General features: G+C 33.9%; 1 protein-coding gene across 2 annotated transcripts; it reads left to right on the top strand.

Annotated features, from left to right (window-relative positions):
- Window positions 1–17,482: 17,482 nt before the first annotated feature.
- LOC115976181 lies at window positions 17,483–21,458 on the top strand. Of its 2 annotated transcripts, XM_031097327.1 has the most exons (6): window positions 17,483–17,742; window positions 18,734–18,907; window positions 19,153–19,196; window positions 19,308–19,433; window positions 20,380–20,469; window positions 21,280–21,458. In XM_031097327.1, the coding sequence occupies exons 1-4, from the start codon at window positions 17,602–17,604 to the stop codon at window positions 19,354–19,356; spliced, it is 408 nt and encodes a 135-aa protein (XP_030953187.1). In that variant the 5' UTR covers window positions 17,483–17,601; the 3' UTR covers window positions 19,357–19,433; window positions 20,380–20,469; window positions 21,280–21,458. The 2 variants fall into 2 exon arrangements, with proteins under 2 accessions (XP_030953187.1, XP_030953188.1); XM_031097328.1 differs by lacking the exons at window positions 19,153–19,196; window positions 20,380–20,469.
- Window positions 21,459–21,463: the final 5 nt, after the last annotated feature.

Raw genomic sequence — 21,463 nt, 5'->3', positions numbered from 1 at the left:
TTTCTTTGAACCCTAAAACATCCTCTCAAGAACAAAGTGTGCTCATGCAAGAGGTTGTTTCCTTCACCTTCTCTTGCGATGTGATGGTCCATATTATATATCTTTCTTTTTCAAATATCTATGAATTGTCAATTGTCCTTTTGTTTAAAGCATGATATTTTCTATATGATTGTTATAATCTTTTTCTTGAATATCAATAAATTTGCATGTGAACAATTATTTTTCTTAAAACAAAACAGATTTGCATCTTTATAAGATGTAGACCTGAATTTTTTCTTAAAATAAAACATATCTGAATCTTTATAAGATATAGATCTAAATTTTTCTTAAAATAAAACATATTTGTATCTTTATAAGATGTAGATCTAAATTTTTCTTAAAACAAAATAGATCTGCATCTTTATAAGATGTAGATCTAAATTTTTTCTCAATACAAAAACTGATTTGCATCTTTCTTAAGATGTAGATCTGAGTTTTCTCAAACAAAAAGAGATCTGCATCTTTTTGAGATGGAGATCTAAATTTTTCTCAAATCTAATTTTCTTAATACATGCAAATTGTTGAAATAAAGAAAGAGATTATGTATTACTGTGTTTGTGTTTATTTTAATTCATGATTGCATAATTTTAGATTATGAGTGAAGTTTTCTTCTTAGAAAATCTTTTTTTTAAAATATATAATAAAACAGATCTAAATTTTTGTCATCAAAAATCATTTTTTTTTTATCTAACAAAACAGATCTGAATTTTTGTCATTATAAAACCTTTTTTTCACATCCCACAAAGCAAATTTGATATTTTGACAAATCAAAATCAATTTTTTTTTTAACAATAAAAATAGGTCTGATTTTTTCAATAAAAGAAGATATTTCATCCATGCATAGCATAGTACATTGGTCATAAGAGTCTAGAAGACCAAACTTTGTCTGGGCGGAATGGGTGCCTAACACCTTCCCATTCCGTAACCTAGCCTCCAGATTTAGGTTTTCGGTTTAGTAGATCTAGCCTTATCTTCATTTGTTTTGGATAGAATATAACTAGGAAAACAAGCCATGTAAATATTTGGTAGATTGTAACTAGGACCCAAAACTATCTAACTTTTTAATTTTCTTTCAAATATGTAATTTTATTCAATCAATGAATGGAACTATTCAATCATGTATTTTGTAATTAGTATTTTTTATTTTCTTTTTTTGTATAAAGAAAAATAAGTGGCGACTTCATACCACTTACCCAAAAAGACAGGTGCCTTAAAAAGGTACCCGAATCTCTTTTTTTGAGGGACACATCTATCACAACTGTCCTTCCGTCAGATACTCCAACACAACCTTTATCTGCCATCTTAGAATCTTCTCCTCCTATGATTTCACCTACCTCTCCATCTATTGTACCTTCATCTGCTGAACCATCCACTATATCCAACTCAGAACCTCTTCCAAAATCCTTAACTACTCTCCCTACCACTACAATAACACAACCTTCCTCACTTCCTTCTAACTCTACATCCAATTATCATCCTATGCAAACCAAATCCGAGGGTGGGATTACCAAACCTAAGTCCAAACTTTGTTACAAGGCAGTTCTTGACTATACCTACTCAGAACCTCCCTCTTTCAAAATTGCCTCTCAATATCCCAAGTGGTGTGAGACAATGGATGCTGAGTTTCAAGGTCTCCAAAGACAGCAGACCTGGTCCCTTGTTCCTACACCTCCTAATGTGAATCTAGTTGGCTACAAATGGGTATTTAAGCTCAAATTGAATAGTGATGGTTCAATCTCAAGGTACAAGGCCGGGTTAGTTGCAAAAGGGTTTCATCAGCAAACAGGTGTGGATTTTCATGAGACTTTTAGTCCTGTGGTTAAGCCAACCACTGTGAGGTTAGTCTTAGCTATTGCTGTGAGTTACAAATGGCAATTGAGATAGTTTGATGTCTCCAATGCATTCCTTCATGGCTGCCTAAAGGAAGAGGTTTACATGCACCAACCTCTAGGCTATGTGGATCCTAAGCATCCTGATTATGTTTGTAGATTGCATAAATCCCTTTATGGTCTCAAACAAGCACCAAGGGCTTGGTTTGAGAGGTTTACCTTTCATTTACTTCACCTAGGCTTTACTGCATCAGCAGCAGATAGCTCCTTATTCATTTTCTTCTCAGCTAATACCATCATTTATCTTCTCTTGTATGTTGATGATATCATTGTCACTGGGAATGATTTAGCTCAAGTTGCACATCTTATACCAGCTCTTGGTCAAGTCTTTGAGCTTAAGGACTTGGGACCCCTCAATTACTTCTTGGGTATTCAAATTACTCAAACTACCTATGGTCTCACTCTCACTCAGTCCAAATACGCATCTGATGTGCTTCACAGATTTCATATGGAGAACTCCAAAGCTACTAAAACTCCTTGTTTCCCTTCTACCAAATTGGTGCCTTATGATGGGGTTGCTTTCTCAGACCCTACTGAGTATAGGAGCATGGTTGGTGCTCTTCAATACTTGACCTTCACTCATCTAGATATTGCCTTCAGTGTACACCAATTATGCCAATTCATGAGTCACCCTACTACCACTCATCTAGAAGTAGCCAAGCGTGTTCTTTGCTACATTCAAGGCACCTTGCATTTTGGCATTTCTTTATCCCCTGGAACTTTGACACTCAATACATTCTTAGACGCGGATTGGGCTGGGGACCCCACTGATCGCCGCTCTAAAACAAGTTTGCTTGTTCTCCTTGGCCCTAATCCTATTTCGTGGTCTACCAAAAAGCAAAGTACAATGTCACGTTCTTCAACAAAGGCTAAATACCGTGCCTTAGCAACAATTGCAGCGGAATTGTCTTGGCTTTGAATTTTGTTCAAAGAGCACAGAATCTTTCTTCGTTGTGTTCCTGTGATTTGGTGTGATAACATTTCTGCAATTGCTCTCTCTGCAAATCCTGTTTTTCACTCTCATACAAAACATCTCGAGGTGGATTACCATTTTACTCGAGAGAAGGTTCTTCTCAAGCAATTGAAGATTGGATTTGTTTCTGGCAAGGACAATTTTGCTGATGTTTTCAGTAAATCATTCCCTACTCCCCTCTTCCAGTTTCACCGGGACAAAATTTTGGTGGATTCCTCCCCCTGCAGTTTGAGGTGGAATGTTGAAGATGGTAGTAGTCTCAGACCTGTAAAGAAGAAGAAGCAGAGGTTGAAGATAAAGGACAATCAAAACGATAGTGTTTTGCCATTGCAATAGTAAACGCACCAACACATCGTTTCATTAAAGGGGTTTTGTTGACAAAACGCATCGTTTAGTTTAATGACTGAACTTGAAGTTATGAGTGGATGAAATGGTGCCATATTGCTAAGTTCAAAGAGTCATTGGCATGGCGCAAAAATCTGTTAGAGTTGCTAAAATGTAATCATTATTTTTCTGGGTTTAGATCCACATAATGTGGAAGGTTAATTAAGTAGTTATAATCATCTTGTATACTATAAAAACAGAGCATAGAGCTCATTTGTAATTATGCATGAAATATCAGTTGGTTAATGCAAGTTTACTCTCTCAATTCTCTCTCTTCCTTTCTCTCACTTTCCCTCACTTTCTTAAACTTTCTCTCTTCAAGATTCTTTGTTACAATCTTTCTTCAACTGTTGTTGATATTCGTTTCTCGTTCTTACTTCATCAATACATTTTAGTTATTAAGAATTTCTTCAATGTGAGATTTATTTATTTTTTTAATGATTTTGACATTGGTTGTTTAATATGAGTTAGGGTTTATGATTTTCAAATTTGGGTTTTTTTTGGGGGGGGGGGGTTTATTTATGTGTGGCATTATGATATTTTGTGATGAATGTAAACTAGTTTATGATATATGTTTGATATCCAAGATTCCTTGTTAGAATTTGAAGTAGCTAATCTGATATGAATTCAATGTTTGATTCCCTTTGAGGCCATGTTTGCACTTTGGTCCTTGGATTAAAGGCCGTTGTAATTCTTTTAATCTTGTTTCCTGGTCCATCTTGATTACTATAAAATTATTCTCTTTCTATTATTTTTGTTCTTCTACAAGTATATAAAAAACTCCTGTTTATATGAGACCAAATAGCATGGTGATCTGTTGTCAAAATCAAGCATTTCTGTCATGTTCATGCTGTTTATTCTTGTTTAATATTAACATCATGTAGGGCATCATTGATGGCCTTACCTCACCAACAAAGGATTTGGCAATAGATCACCATAAGTGCAGTGTTCATGTGGCCCACGTAATCAATCTTCTGCTCTGTTTTGTTCTTCTATGAGTATATAAAAAAATGCTGCTTGTTTATGAATAAGGATCTTCACTATATTTAAAATCATACTTTGCTTAGGTAATGAAAGAATAGGTTTACTGGTCAAGTTATGTTGAGGACCCCTTAAGGACTCTAAGTCAAAATTTTAGCATATATAGGAAATAGAGGTGTGAAAGTCTTCATTATGAAGAGGATGCCGACCAGGTTTTCCTATGTTTTATTTGGGAAATACTAACAAATGCCTTTAGGGCATTGGTTAATAATCCATTTAAAGTAATTTTTTATGGGAAAAGAAAAAAAAATTAATTAACGTTTTGACAGTTTTTTTCATTTCCCTTAAAAATTGTGTCAAAACTTTCCTAAAATAGATTGTTAACCAATGCCCTAAGGGCACTCGTTAGCATGAGCCATTTTATTTTATGTTATGTAAATGATTGTAACATGCAATCTGACCAAAAGAATACAAAACGATAGGATGAGAAAGCATTGGTTGGAGAAATTTTTCAACAAAACCTTCTAACTTGAAGTTGTTGGATATGTTTTGCGAAACAAGTTAGTGGTACCATGGTATTCTTTAGGTTATTAATAATTATAGAACAATTCCATATTTTGGAAGATTATGTGTTTATGTTAGCTATATTGCCGTAGTCTTTGGGTTTTGTTATTGTAAGTGTGCTTATGGATGGTTATGCAACACTAATTAACATGGTTTGGAATGGTTATGGGATAATGTTATATTTCTCCGGTACTTCTTTTAACCACTATTAATATTTATTTGATCCCTTACTTTTATTTCATGCAATCAGTTTCTTTTCCATATCTTACCATCTTGTTACTCTTTGAATAACTTCTTTGCTCTCTGCTTTTCTGTTTATGCTGACTTTGGGAAGTTGCAGTACTGAATTGACTTGCAACTTAAGGTCTTAATATATTATCCTTAGTTTTTCTTTTGAGTTATGACTTCCTTAACTCCAAATCATCACTTTCCCCATTTTAAATTATTATTTCTATCGGAAGCCTTGGCCTGACAAATTGTTGAATTTTAGTCTCTAGTTCATGTGTTTCTATTTTGAATTTGCAGGTTGTCCCTGGATTTGGGCAGGGAGTTTTGCGTAAGATAGATCTGCTCTCAAGTTATATTTTTCCACTACTTTTATTTGCAGTTATTCTCTGATGCAGCTCTTTTATGAGTTTATCTAAATTGTATTTTCTCTTTTGTTGTTCAGCTGATATGGGACCGAGCTCTTGGACTGCCACTAGAGAGGCCAAAAAGTGTGTCGGGGGCCGTGACTTTGCTAGGCCCAGATTTGTTTTAGGGAGTTCAATCTGGAACTTAACATTAAGCCGCATAAACCAATGGCTTCCAGTGCATTTTTAAGCCTACAAAATAGATAAAACCCAAAGTCTAAGAATTGTGATAATGGTTGAAATAAATAAATAATATGTTTAGCATAATAAATTTGATTAAATGGTGAGTTGAACGTTATTATTATGTGTGTTAAGTGATGTCCATTAGAATGATTAATTAATTTTCATATGTACAATAATGGCATGAGTCCAATAGTCCATATCCAGCTATAGTATAGTTCAAGTTCAATATAATAAGGTATGTCCAAATAATATATATCCTTTTTTTTTAAGAATCAAATAATATATATCGAGCTGTGGTTTATGTCCAAATATTACACATCCAGCAGTGGTTAATGTCTAAATAATATATGTCCAGTAGTGGGTAGGTTCAACTTGTCACTATTTTTGTATTCATTAGTGAAATATTAGTGAATCCATTTTGTTAAATAGTAAGATTTATTAGCGTGAGTTTCATTTTTCGATATAGTGATAATGAAACAATATGTACTCAATAATGTAAGTTTACAGATTGAGACATAATAACTTATCTCGATATGGTTTATGGTTCCAGCTATAGCATCACTTTATATGGTTTGTGGCTTCAGCCGTATAGCATCAGTGAGCTAATAACATTCAAGCGGCATAATAACATAAGTCCAGCGGTACAATGATAATGAAGTTGAATATATTCCATAATTTAAATTTAGAAATAAAGACATAATGACTTATCTTTATGTGGTTTGTGGCTCCAACCATATAACATCTATGGACTTATAACATTTCAGTAGCATAATAAAATAAGTCTAGTGGTACAATATGATATGTTCAGCCGTGTGCATAGGTTGGTTAGAGCACTTGTAGCCGTGGAGCTAAATAACTATATAGCTATTTTAGCTCCACCAAAACACAAAAAACCACCATCTAGCAATGGAGCTAAAGCTATTTTTTTTAGCTTCATTGCTACAGTGCACATCTATCTATGGGTGTGCACTGTAGCTGAGAGCTAAAAAAATAATAATATTTTATTCCCAACCGGATTAAAATAATATTCCCAAGCTCTCACCTCTGTCTCACCTCTCTCAAAACTCTCTCAAGCTCACTCTCTCCCTCACAGCCACCTCACCTCAGCCCGCCATCACCGCCATTCGAGCTCGCCACTACCGCCAATCCAGCTCGCTGACGCCTCAACTCGCCTCCCTTCGTCGACCATTCACCTCCTTTCACTCCCTTCGCACCCAACCGGCGACCCTTCACCTCCCACCCATCCTGCAACCCTTCGCCTCCCACCCATCCGGCAACCTTTCACCTCCTACCCCAACCGATGACCCTTCATGAAATGAGTATTTTTTTTTTTTCCTTTTGTGTTAATTTTTGTTTAATGATTCTAGTTCCTTTGGGTATTTTTGTTTAATGATTCTAAATGCTTGATGTTAATTTTTTTGTTTAATGATTCTAGTTCCTTTGGGTATTTTTTTGTTTGATACAATAATGGGTACATGTATTTTTGTTTAGTTTGGGTATTTGATGTTTACTGTGTAATGGTTTTGAAGAAAGTTTCTTTAATGTTACAAAGATTTCATTTTTATTATTGTTAATTATTATTAGTGTTGGTCTTGTTGATTACATAGAGCAATTTGCAAGGAAATGAAATGAATAGAAAATAAAAAAGGAATTAGTTGGTGTTGTTTCTCTAAAGAGTTGTTCAGTTGAATGGTTGATTTTTGAATACGTGGCGGTGGTGGTGGAAGAGTCGGTGGCGGTGGTGGCGGCGATAGTGGCAGCGGTAGCAATTGCGGTGGCGGTGGCGGTGGCGGTGGAAGAGTCGATGGCAGTGGCAGTAATGGCAGCAGTAGTGGTTGCAGATGGTTGTGATTGTTGTTTATTGTAGTGAATATATTATTTTATTGTAGTAGATATATTATTTTATTGTGATGTTTATATTATTTTATTGTATTGAAAATTAAAATAGATCCACTGTTGCATCATATGTGTAGGTAAAAGAGATAAAGTAACTTTTTGTGGTGCCAAAGAGCTAAATTTTTAGCTCCAGTACTGTGGTTGCTCTTAAGTTTACCCCCTTTTATCATGCACTTAAATGATTTTCTCCATGTAATGCTCGTTTAGTTTTTAGTCAAATATGAGTGATATTGCATTCCATGAGAATGACTTTTAGTATTATAAGTTTGTGCCTTTCATAAGAAGGGCTTTTAGCATTATAAATGTATGACTTCCATGATAAGGGCTTTTGTAACATGTTCTTGGAAGAGTGTTTGATATCTTTTAAGATGTATGCAGATGATAAGAAATATATATTTTTTGTGAGATATGGTGTTTGTAAGATATATTAGAAATATATGAGGGAAGTACGTATGGATAGTTTGTGAGGAATGTGTTTGTAAAATATATGGAAGTATGAGATAGATAATATGAAGGTTAAATATGGTAAATACATGAGCTTATAATTCCTATTGGAGTGATTTTTTATGTTATGTTATGGGTTATGTTGATTTCTAAGAAGAGAGATTTTGCAAGAGAAATGGAGAAAGAGATGGAGATGTGTTTATGAGCTGCAAAATGATGAAGTTTCAGAATAAAAGAGTGAGAGAGGGATGGATAGTAGTGGTGTGTAATAGGTGTGTTGTAATGTTATTATCTAAGAAGAGAGATTTTGTAAGAGAGATAGAGAAGTATGGAAATGTTTAGAGATATGGGCAGCAAGATGATGATATTTCAGAATAATAGAGTGTAGGAGAGATGGGTAGTGGTGGTGTGTCAGTGTGTGGCTCAGTTCTTTTTATATAGAGCCAAGTATGTAACTAGATTAGAATTAGTTGCAGGAAAAATTAGCAAATAATGAAAAGTATTTGCCAAAGTAAGTGATTTCTCTAGTGGGTTTTTGGTTTTTAGCCAAAAGGAGAAAGTTTGAAACTTTAAGGCTACTGCTGTAGCTGAACAATAGCTGACACAATAGTACAGCAGTAGCTGCTGTAACTGACAGTTGTACAACAGTAGCTGCTGTAACTGACAGTTGTACAGCAGTAGCTGGCCTAACACAGCTGGATGGTGTCAACTGTGTGAGGTCTTCTGCTGTAGAAAATATTATGCATTAAATTCATGGGTTTGGCTAAAAATGGTAAGATAACTTTTATGGGATCTTCCTATTTCTAGTACTGCAACTAGAGGCTAAGGATCTTAGCTTAAAACAGTATGATTTCTTTTATAGGACCCTTGCTTCTTTGGGTATGGCAGCAAGCTGCTGGGATTGGGCATTAATGGGTTGATGATGACAATTTTGGACATGTGTCAATTGCTAGAGGCTGGAGTTAAGGTAGCTTCTGCTGGAGCTGCTGCTGTCTGTTGGAGCTTTTGGCTAAATTTCCTTTTTTGGAAAAATATATGCTTAGTCCATGGTTTTATACAATACATTTTTTAGTATATAATAAACTAGTTGGTTGATATTTGATGAAGTTTTAGATATGTAATTATGATCTTTTTGTGTTTTGACCAAATCTTAAAGAGCAAGGAGAGCATTTAATGCTAGATATGAGATATTAATATAGATTTAGTCATGTGCTTGGGATTGATTTTGTTAGGACATATGTGATTCACTTGTTAGGAACATATGTCACTATTTTATGTAATTGGCTAATCCTTTGACAAAACGCATTTTACTTGTATTTGGGTAGATCTAGGATGTGTTTAATATTTCAAAAAACCTTGTTTCAAGATCAAGTATTAAAGCCATGCAAGTTTGTCCAAGATTCAAGCTGAAAAGTGCAAGTTCATTAAAACTCGACAACTTGCCATCTATCGAGCTTGAAGAGCTATTCCAGCCCCGTGGCTCAACAGCAGCTCGACAGATGGGGTATCTGTCGAGGTTTAAGAAAAACAGATTTTCAGTTCTGTTTTGACTCTAATCTATGATTATGTGTTTGGACTTTCTTTTTTCACAACCCTAGACATATAAAAAGATTATTTTAAGAGCCGTCAAAGGTGGAACAAGTTACACAAGTATTGAGCAAAGTTTGTTCAAGAAAATTGTGACCGGAGACAGAATTTGCCCTAGTTCATCTCTCTTGTGTAGATGTTGCTGTGTTTATACACCGTAGAATTTTATGACCAAGTATCTTCTTGATTTTCATTGTTTGGATGAACTGAAGAACTTTGCAACCAACAATCTTCTCTAGTTGGTGATTGAAGTCGCGTACTAGGATCCGCGTAATTGGTTAGTCACATACTAGGAGCCGTGCATTACAAGGAGAGATTGTCATTACAGAACAAATCCAATTGGGTATTGGGGTAAGTGTTCAGCTGTAGGTTGGTATAAGGTACTGGGATTCCTTTACTTGTAACCGCTTGTTGTGATAATAGTGGATTCTTGGGAGTGCTGACCTTAAAATCACCCGGTAGGGTTTTTGTCGTATAGGTTTTCCCCATTCGTAAACAAATTACCGTGTCAATTTATTTTCCGCTGCATACTTAGTTTAATTGGTGATTTGTTTGTGCTACTACGTGTTTACATGTTAATTTGATTAATTAATAAACTTGGCTAATTAATCAATTAATTCATCACAAGGGGTCAATTCGTTTTTGGCCTATCTGATTTAAATGAAAATAATAATATAATTTATATGAAACAATATAATTATATTTTTAAATTTATATTATATAATGAATATTAAGTTTTAGGTAAAAAGCAATGGGGAGTTTTATCATTTTGAGTGTTATGTGATAATAAAGGCTTACTAAATGTTACCTATTGCACATTGACCCGTTAAAATTTAGGGAATTGGGGAAGACATGCCAAATAACATGTTTCCTTTATCTACTTTAAACAACTAGAGCTTTACTGAACATACTTCTTGACCATCCAAACCACGACTCCTAAAATTCCCCTGATAACTCATGAGCTTGGATCATGAGCCAAAAATGAGATGATGTGCCATGAGCTTGAACGATGGGCTTTGATGAGATAATATCGCCATGGGTTTCAAACCATGGGCTTTGACATCGTTTTGTGTAAATATGGGCTCTTTTGGGCTTTGAAATAGATTTACCCAAAATCCATGATAATATTGATGTGGTGCAGGTTGCCAATGAAATAAAGCCATATGGCATGAAAATTTTGTCCTCAACATTTAGCCCCCCAAGTGCATAGGCTTGTTTTGCAAGGGCATGCACGAGTAAGGTTTTGCTTGAAGACTTTGTGGTTGAGCCATTTTGAGATTTTTGACCGCTAGAGATGATGGCTGATAGTACTGCTAGAGTAGTAAAATAGGTGCTGTTGGACATGTGGTACATTTGATGAAGAGATATGATGTTTCCATGTACTTAACTTGAGAAATGTGATGATGAAGTTGATGATCGTTGGTTTTGATGTGAGCTTTATTTGTTGCTTGTAATTTTGTAATGAATGTCAAATAAAATGTTCATAAAAAAGATTGGTCGTTGTTGGACTGATAGACTTGTGTAGAGGAAATGCTCCATTGATATAGTTGATACTTTGTTGAATATCTAGTTGTAGCCCCTAGAATTGGAACCCTTTGGACTAATCAAGCCCCCAAGTGTGTAGAGGCATTGGATTAGCATAAATTGGGAATGTGGGAAGCACCTTGACAAGTTCAGCAGTGGAATCTTGGCACTTTGATGTTTGAGATAGTGCAAGCACTTGCGGTAATGATCTTGTATAATGATTTTTTGCTTGAATATGCTTGATTAGTAGGAGTCTGACTACTGGAGGCATCTGACAAGACTGCTGGTATTCTGAACATAAGCAGCTGCAGTTTTAATTTGGATGTAACGGCTGGATCCCTTAATGAAAGAGAACATGGCATATCTAGCAGTTGAGATGATCATTTTCTTGTAACAAAGAGATAGTTGAGATCTTCCAGCCATAAGGAGCTTGTTTTGTTTGCTGCTATATATGTGTTCATTTACTACTGGAGTAATCTTTTCTTGATTTGGATAAATGGTTCCTCATTCCTTGGTGGCTTTGTGACTTGCCAAATATATTAATGATTGTTGAGTAGATGATGATAATTGAGAGCAATGGATCTCCATCTCTTTGTTGGAAGCTTTTAGGAAAGTATGGCTGGTATGAGTTCTAGTGGTAAAATAGTATAAGCCAAATTGCTACAAGTATCACTACTGAACCGCTGACTATTTCTTCTTAGCTACATGGGCTTTGATAAATAATTTGCCATGAGCTTGAACCAAAGGCTTTGATTATGAGATTGAATTCCATTGATAAAATAGTTTTGCCATGGACTTGAATCATGGGCTTTTAAAATATTACCGAGTAGTATTGGGCTTTTGATAAGATATTGCCTAGCATTATTGGTCTTGGGCTTTGATAAATAATTTGCCATGGGCTGAACCGTGGGCTTTGATTATGATAAAATAGTTTTGCCATAGACTTAAATCATGAGCTTTTATTAATTAGTATAATTGTAGAATAAATAATTGCTTTGGTAATATAGTTTTTCATGGGCTTTTGATAAATGTGTGCCGTGGGTTTGTAAAATAAATGTAATTTCCATAGGTCTCAAATATGACTTCTATGGGTTTTAAATATTAGTAACACAAGTTCATATTTCTCCATGGGCTTGATGTATGTTTGCCATGGGTTTTGGAAAGATGGCTAGTTTTACATAAGATAAGTAGCTACAACATTTTTTATGAATCTTATGGTATAGATAAGTACATATCTTTGTAAAGAAATCTATGTTGCCAAAGATTATTAGTTTTGTGCTTTTAATAATATATTAGAAATAATTTATTTGCCAAGTATTATTAGTCTTGGGCTTTGAAGATTTTACGACAATATTTGCCAAATGATATTGGGCTTTTAAAATATTGCCAAGTAGTATTAGGCTTTTGATAAGATGTTGCCAAGCATTATTGGTCTTGGGCTTTGAATGTTAATGAGATAAATAATGTAACATAAGATAAATAATTATAATTTTCATGATAATATAATTTTTCCTTGAGCTTTTTATAAATGATTTCCATGGGTTTCTGTAAAATAGTAAGGTAAAATATTAATTGCCATGGGATTTAAGATAGTTTCCATGAGCTTTTGAATAGTAGAGATATAAATAATGTAATATAGGATAAATAATTACCATGGGTTTTAATGAGGTAAGTTCCATGGATTTATTATAAAGTATGAAGTAAATAAGTGTCATAAGTTTTGAACATAAATTGCTATATGTTTTAAGGTAAAAAGTTTTATGGTTTTAGATATTAGTAACACATATTCATAATTCTCCATGGGCTTGATATATGTTTGCCATGGGTTATGGAAAGATGAATAGTGTTACATAAAATAAATAATTAAATATAATTGCCATAGGTTTTAAATATAATTTCCATTGGCTTAATTATTAGTGACACACACTCACATTTCTCCATGGGCTTGATATATGTTTGCCATGGGTTTTGGAAAAATGAATGGTGTTACATGAGATAGATAATATGGTATAAATATTTGCCATGAGCTTATATGCTTACTATGAAATTTAATTTGCCAGAGGTTATTAACTTTGGGCTTTAAGTATAATGTTTTTGTTGAAAATTTTTATTTTGCCAAAGATTATTAACTTTGGGCTTTGAGTAAGATATAATATATTTTTTTGTAAAGTGATTTTGGATTTTTTGAAATGATGGTTTGCCAAAAATAGTACTTGGGCTTTTAGTAAAATATTTATAATATAATATTTTTCAAGTATTAATAACCTTGGGTTTTTTATAAAATAGTGCTAAGTAATTAGCTTAGGCTTTTGATAAAATAGTGTCAAGTAGTTAGCTTGGGCTTTTGATAGTGACAAGTAATTAGTTTGGGCTTCTGATAAAATAATATCAAGTAGTTAGCTTGGGCTTTTGATGTTGCCAATAAGAATGGGGCTTTTTGATGTTACCAGTGAGAACTGGGCTTTTGATGTTGGCAATGAGAATTGAGTTTTTAATAGTGTCATGTAGCAATGGGCTTTAATGGTGCCAATAAGAATTGGGTTTTTGATGGTGTCATGTAGAAATGGGCTTTGATGTTGCCAAGTAGTTAGCTTAGGCTTTTGATAATGCCATGTAGCAATGGGCTTTGATGTTGACAAGTAGTTAGATTGGGCTTTTGATAAATAATTTGCCATGAGTTTGAACCATGGGCTTTGGATATGGTATTTGAATTCCATTGATAAAATAAATTTGCCATGGGTTTAAACCATGGGCTTTGATTATGGGGTTGAATCCCATTAATAAAATAGTTTTTCCATGGACTTGACTCATGGGCTTTTTGAATATTGCCAAGTATATGTTGTCTTGGGCTTTGAAGGGATGATATTTGCGCGTTGGGCTCATATGGTCAGTTTTGGGCTTTGCCAAGTGTTAAAAAAATAGGGCAAGATATGTGGTTTTTGGGCTTTTATGGGAATGATTTATATTGTGGCCCAATTTGGTAATGAGATAGTAAATATTTGTGGACTAATTTGGTGATAGGATGAGAAATATTTGTGGAGGCTATTTGAGTTTTTTTTTTTTTTTTTTTTGATGAGTGGATAAGTAGGATTAATGTATTTTTTGTTGGAAACTTATTTGCTTCAACTGCTGGAGAAGAATGGATTGTCCAGCGATAGGATGAGTTTCTACTAATGAAACATGACTTTTTATACTAAAGTGACGGATAACAATGTGTTTGTCTAGCATGCATAAGGGCTTACTACTGATGAGGTCATCTGCTGCTGAAGAGATAAATATGTCTAGTGGTAAGAGAGGTTTCTACTATTGATGCCCTCTGTGGCTGGAGAGATGAATATGTCCAATGGCTAGAGAGCTTTCTACTGCTGGAGCCCCTTGTGGCTAGGATGATGAGTAATAATAAATTATTCCAACAAAAAAGAGAAGTTTCTGCTCCTGATGCCCTCTGTGGCTGGAGGGATGAATGTCTAGTGGTAAGGGGGGTTTCTACCACTAGAGCACTCCATGGCCGGGATGATGGATTATAATAAATTATTCTAGCAAAAAAAGGGGTTTCTACTAATGAGAACCTCTATTGCTAAACTTTGAACCCCCTTTTTTTTTTAGCTGCCACCACAGCTGGATAGACTTTTTTTTTTTTTTTTTTTTTAAGGGATAAGAGCTTCTTTTTTCTTTGCCTTATGGGGGCTATATGCTTAGAATAAGCATATTGAAAGCCTTGGAGTAGCTCACATAGTTGAGAGATAGGTGGTTTGGCATCTCACAAAATATCTCGAACATATGGACCAAGCGATATTGAGCATGTGATATGTTGGGGTTGAGATCTCCTTCATGATACGTGATCTTAGGCTTTTGGAGGCATAATAAGGCTAGGCTTTATGACTCCCTAATGGAGTCGCCAGAATGTTGGGAGCCGTTTTTGCGCATAGCCACATTTCTTCCGTTGGAGGCGTGACTTTGCTAGGCTTGGATTTGTTTTGGGGAGTTCAATCTGAAACTCGATATTGGGCTACATAGACCAATGGCTTCCGGTGCATTTTTAAGCCTACAAAAAAGATAAAGCCCAAAGTCTAAGAATCGTGATAATGGTTGAAATAAATAAATAAATAAATAATATGTTTAGGATAATAAATTTGATTAAATGATGAGTTGAATGTTATTATTATGTGTGTTAAGTGATGTCCATTAGAATGATTAATTAATTGTCATATGTCCAATAATGGGATGAGTCCAATAGTCCATATTTAGCTGTAGTATAATTCAAGTTCAATATAATAAGGTATGTCCAATAATGGTCTATGTCCAAATAATATATGTCCGGCAATAGTTCATATCCAAATAATATATATATCCAACTGTGGTTTATGTCGAAATATTACACATCCAGCAGTGGTTAATGTCTAAATAATATATGTCCAGTAGTGGTTAGGTTCAACTTGTCAATACTTTTGTATTCATTAGTGAATCCATTTTGTTAAATAGTAAGAAATAATTAGTGTAAGTTGCATTTTGCGGTATAGTGATAATGATACAATATGTACTCAATAATGTAAGTTTATAGATTAAGACATAATAACTTATCTTGATATGGTTTGTGGTTCCAACTATAGCATCACTTTATATGGTTTGTGGCTTCAGCCGTATAGCGTCAGTGAACTGATAACGTTCCACCGGCATAATAACATAAGTCCAGCAGTACAATAATAATGAAGTAAAATATATTCAATAATGTAAATTTAGAAATAAAGACATAATGACTTATTTTTATGTGGTTTGTGGCTCCAGTCGTATAACATCAGTGGACTTATAACATTTTAGCGACATAATAAAATAAGTCCAGCGCTACAATATGATATTATGAGTCATTTCATGGTGACTTCATGATTGAAGGGGAAAAATGGGTGCAACTAGAGGGAGAGAGAATATGTCCAGCCGTGTGCATAGGTTGGTTAAGTTTATCCCTTTTATCATGCACTTAAATGATTTTCCCCATATAATGCTCTTTTAGTTTTTAGTCAAATATGAGTGATATTGCCTTCCATGAGAGTTCTTCCTATTTTTGGTATTGCAGCTAGAGGCTAAGGATCTTAGCTTAAAATAGTATGATTTCTTTTATAGGACCCTTACTTCTTTGGGTATGGCAACAAGCTACTGGAATTGGGCATTAATGGGTTGATGATGTCAATTTTGGACATGTGTCAGTTGTTAGAGCTTCTGCTGGAGTTAAGGTAGCTTTTGTTGGAGCTGCTGCTCGAGCTTTTGGCTAAATTTCATTTTTTGGAAAAATATATGTTTAGTCCATGGTTTTATACAATACATTTTTTTGTATATAATAAACTAGTTGGTTAATATTTGATAAAGTTTTAAAGATGTAATTATGGTCTCTTTGTGTTTTGACCAAATCTTAGAGAGCAAGGAGAGCATTTAATGCTAAATATGAGATATTAATATAGATTTAGCCATATGCTTGAGATTGATTTAAATGAAAATAATAATATAATTATATTTTTAAATTTATATTATATAATGAATATTAAGTTTTAGGTAAAGAGCAACGTGAAGTTTTATTATTTTAAGTGTAATGTGATAATAGAGTCTTATCAAATGTTACTATTGCACACTAACCTGTCAAAGTTTAGGGAATTGGGGAAGACATGCCAAACAACATGTTTCCTTTATCAACTTTGAACCGCTAGAGTTTTATTGAACATACTTATTGGCTCTCCAAACCACAACTCTCAAAATATAAGACTCATAAGCTTGGATAATGAGTCGAAAATGAGATGATGTGTCATGAGCTTAAACGATGGGCTTTGATAAGATAATATTACCATGGGTTTCAGACTATAGGCTTTGGCGTCATTTTGTGTAAATATAGACTCTTTTGGGCTTTGAAATGATTTACCCAAAATCCATGATAATATTGATGAGGTGCATGTTGCCAATGAAATAAAACCAAGTGGCGTAAAAATTTTGTACTCAACATTTAGCCCCCTGAGTGCATAAGCTTATTTTGCAAGGGCATGCACAAGTAACATCAATAACACCACGACTCATTACATACTAGTCTATATATATATATATATAAAACCGAAACTTTTGAAGCTCCCACAATTTTCCACGTCAGCATTATTTAAAAAAAAAAAAAATCTGATTTTTTTTTAAAACCTGATAACACATAAAACCCAATAATACAAAAAAAACTAAATTCTGATTTTTTTTTCTCCCGTTCCCCTTCTCCTTCCCCGTTCCACTTCTCTGTCATAAAAAACCTCTGTTTCTCTTCTTCAAAAAAAAAAAATCTGATTTTTTTTTAAAACCTGATAACACATAAAACCCAATAATACAAAAAAAACTAAATTCTGATTTTTTTTTCTCTCGTTCCCCTTCTCCTTCCCCGTTCCACTTCTCTGTCATAAAAAACCTCTGTTTCTCTTCAAAACAAAAAACCCGATAATGACTTTCTTCTCCATTGTTTCACAAACATGAGAACAACGACTACACAATGCACTCGGCAGAGAGGCTCCACAGCACCATGGAGATCTGTGGTGGATTGACCCAAGAGACAACTCTCCACTTCCACCCATTTGCACGGATGGGTTTGCTTGAAGCTTTTCTCTCTGTCTTTGGAACACTGGTAATTCAGGTTTTTCTCTCTCACTCTTTGGGTTTTCAATTTTGGTAGATATATAGATTCAAATTGCTTCTTAAAATTTTCCACTCCTACTTAGGGTTTTGGTTTTAGGTTTTTGAATTTCTTGATTAGTTTATTTTTATGATTAATCGATGGGCAGTCCTAACCATTTAATCTGTTTACATAGGTTGTTGAAATTAAACATCTGTTAGCATCCGCCTCTGTTTTCTTTCAAACCCACTTAGGGTTTTAATTAAAATTTTCCACTCCTACTTAGGGTTTTGGTTTTAGGTTTTTGAGTTTTTTGATTAGTTTATTTTTATGATTAATCGATGGGTAGTCCTAAACATTTAATCTGTTTACATAGGTTGTTGAAATTAAACAGTATTTGGTTTCTTTTGAATTGTATGTACCAATTGATTTTTCTGATTGATTTTGTTGAATTTTGGTCTGTGTATGTGATTCAAATTTGAGAAAATTTTTAGTTGAAATTTCAAATACAGTAGGTTTGGATAGATTAGAGGTTGATTAGAGTTTAAATTTTGTGTTTTTGATGACCAAGTTTATGGATACCCAGATTTGTTTTTATTTTTTATGGATGACCAAGTTTGTGATTTTTTAGGGATATTTCTAGGTTTTGCATGTTGGTTTGTATTACTTGATGGATGTAATTAGGCTAAGACAGACAGGTTTTTCTGTTGACAGCTTAGGCGACATGGGGGTGGCATTGCTTACTTGAGTGGCAGTGCTTCTGCTCTGTCCCTGTGTAGATACTATTTCATGTGATGGAGATCAATAATGATTATTCTAATGAAGCCACAAATGTCATTGCAGAAAATTTTATTAATTTTGAATAATACAGCTTTTCAAGTCAAGAGTACATGTGTTTGTAATCTGTTAAGTTAATAGTTCTTTGGTAGAAAATGTTATCTTGAGTTATAACATGTGAAGAAGAAAAACCACTGTACTTCACTGCATTCAAAACTGAATCAATATATTTCAGAAAACTTGCAGCTACAAAGGCATCATGTCTGCGCCCGAGTCAATTGGAAACAACACTCAGAAAAAGCTTATAAAAATAGTTATCAGTTTAGACACTGTGTGTCCATGGTGCTTTGTGGGCAAAAAAAATCTTGACAAAGCTATAGCTGCATCTAAGGATCACTATGACTTTAAGGTTTGCTCTCTCTCTCTCTCTCTCTGTGTTTGTGTGTGTGTGTGTGTGCACGCATGTTTGTGTTCCCACTCTTATCTTTTATCAACTACATTTGTAGATTAGATGGCATCCATTTCAACTTAATCCTTCTGCCCCAAAAGAAGGCATCAATAGGAAAGAGTATTACAGGAACAAGTTTGCATTAAGTTTGATTTGGCTGGTCATTGTATGCAATAAATAATTATGACTGCTTTGCAAATTTTCAGGTTTTTAGGGGCCATGGATTGGAATATAACCTTTCAGGACTCACGTAAGCATAAAAACAGTTTTAAATATATGGATAACTTTATATAGGTGAGGAAGCTATGAAGCAACCTTAATCTATTGGAGATTCCACTAACATTGTCTTAAATGCACACAGGGGAAATACTCTAGACAACCACAGGCTTATGCATTTCGCTGGGCAATAGGGTCTTGATAAGCAACATAATCTTATGGAGGTGCTCTCTCTTGGCTACTTCACTCAGGCAAAATTTATTGGTGACAAGTAAGTTGGGCTGTAACGTTTGATCTTTATATTTTTTAAATGTTTAGGCTATTTGCATAAATTTTATTTTCCTGTAAACAATTCTTAAAATTATTTTTCTTATAGATTGATGTTTTGTTTAACATGAATACCATGTAGAATGCTCCCCTCCTCTTCCAAAAAATAAAAATAAATTCTTTCAAAGATCATGAGTTATTAGAGACTAAACAACTGGACAGATCTTCATTTTGGCTTTAGCTCCACATGTTTAACTCACTTATCAAAATAAAATTGTAGGAAATTTATTGCTTTCTAGAACCAAAATTTCTGCAATTATTGATCATTCTACTTTAGTTTGACATGGCACTGGCAGTCAACTAAAACTGCTGGTCCCCAATAGTTTGTGCAAAGAGTCACTTCTTTGCATAAAATATAGATTAAAGCTTCTTAGATTCTGGAAGAATCTATTGCAGAGAGATAATTAGAGTCAAAGCAATAATGTTGCTGCTACAATTCTTATAATTCTTTTGAATAAGAGTATGAAATTGAAACTTTGAAAGTTTTTTGCCTGTTTGTTGTTGATGATTCTAACTACCAGAAAATTTCATTTATTGTTGTTTTGGTTGTCATCAGTTGTCTCATGAAAGAAAAGCTTTAATCAATTTGAATATTTTTAGTGGAAATTGAGCTATGGGTTTGAATTTTTTATGATTCATATGTAAGAAATTGAGATTGGTATTGATGGTGAGATAGGTTTATATAGTAGAAAGGAGATTAATTGAATCATAATGGTCTCTAAGCTTATCAATTTGAAAGTTTAAGGGATATTGATAAGTAGGTTTGATTTTTTAATGATTAGAGTTTTGAACATAATGGTTTCTTCTATTAATGTTTCTTGAATGTTGGCTGAAAATTGGATTCCTATGGCTAGATTGCTGCATAAATATATTGCTTGAAATTCATACAGATTGTCAGAGTGATCGCTACTCATTCTCTCTCAATCACGCGCTATAGTCCACCCCCTCAATCTTTGCCTTTTATCAACGCCACCACCAAGGTTTGCTACTTTCCTCTAATTTTTTTTTTAAAATTTTTCTAGCCTACTTATGTATAAAATATATGATAGTTGACCATCACGAAACCTTCTTGAAGGTTTTCCAAAAAGGGTTTCACCATTGGGTCTATGAATCTCTGTCAAAATTATTGAAAAAAGATGGAACTTTTCAATTAAATATTATTGGCCTTCTCTTTAAATATTGTTGCAACAAAGGACTAAGCACACATGCTGCTCATACAGTCAACTTCCAAGGAATGATTTATAAGTTATTGGTGAATATGTCAAATATCTGCAAAATTTTCACAATCACTAAATCAGTTTTGCTTCCGACCGTTATGTATAACATTTTATCCTTCAAAATAGTCAGCATTCATCATTAAGTTTACTTCCAATCAAAAAAAAAGTTTGTACATACCTCATTATGAGACATCCGTAGGAAACATGGATCAGTAGAACTCCCGTTTATTGCTATGAACAATTTTCTTTTTTCAGTAGAACATCTTTGTCCAAGTTTTACTTGAGTGTACAATTTGAAAAATATTACTTTTGTTAGGTGCCTGAAGAAGTCGTCCTTCCTGTGCAAGTAGAAAATCTGAATTTGTTTTCCAAAGACAACTAAATGACTATAATCTTAAGTATGGATGAGAATTCTACACTCTCAAGAAAGTTTTTCATCTTTTGAAAATACTGACAAAGCAATTTAGTTTGATAAAATGTCAAAAGTACGTATTTTTTAATATAACAAAATTACAAATTAGATATTTAATTTGTTTATGTTGTAATACATTTATCAACCTGTTTTATTGTCAGGCTTACATCAGTGATACTTCAAATGAATGTAGTAGCAACTTATCAAGTGAACAAGGTGGTGATTCTACAAAGTTTCAAAAAGTTGATGTTCAAAGCAATGGGCAACTCACACCAACATCTATGCTCAAGGAAAACAAAAAGACATATTTAGTGACTATTACAAAGCAACAAAGGAAGAAGATAC

The sequence above is a fragment of the Quercus lobata genome, chromosome 2 (genome assembly GCF_001633185.2).
Source record: "Quercus lobata isolate SW786 chromosome 2, ValleyOak3.0 Primary Assembly, whole genome shotgun sequence".
Taxonomy (NCBI): domain Eukaryota; kingdom Viridiplantae; phylum Streptophyta; class Magnoliopsida; order Fagales; family Fagaceae; genus Quercus; species Quercus lobata.
Note: the sequence above shows the minus strand (reverse complement) of the source record. Positions and strands in the feature narration are given on the sequence as shown.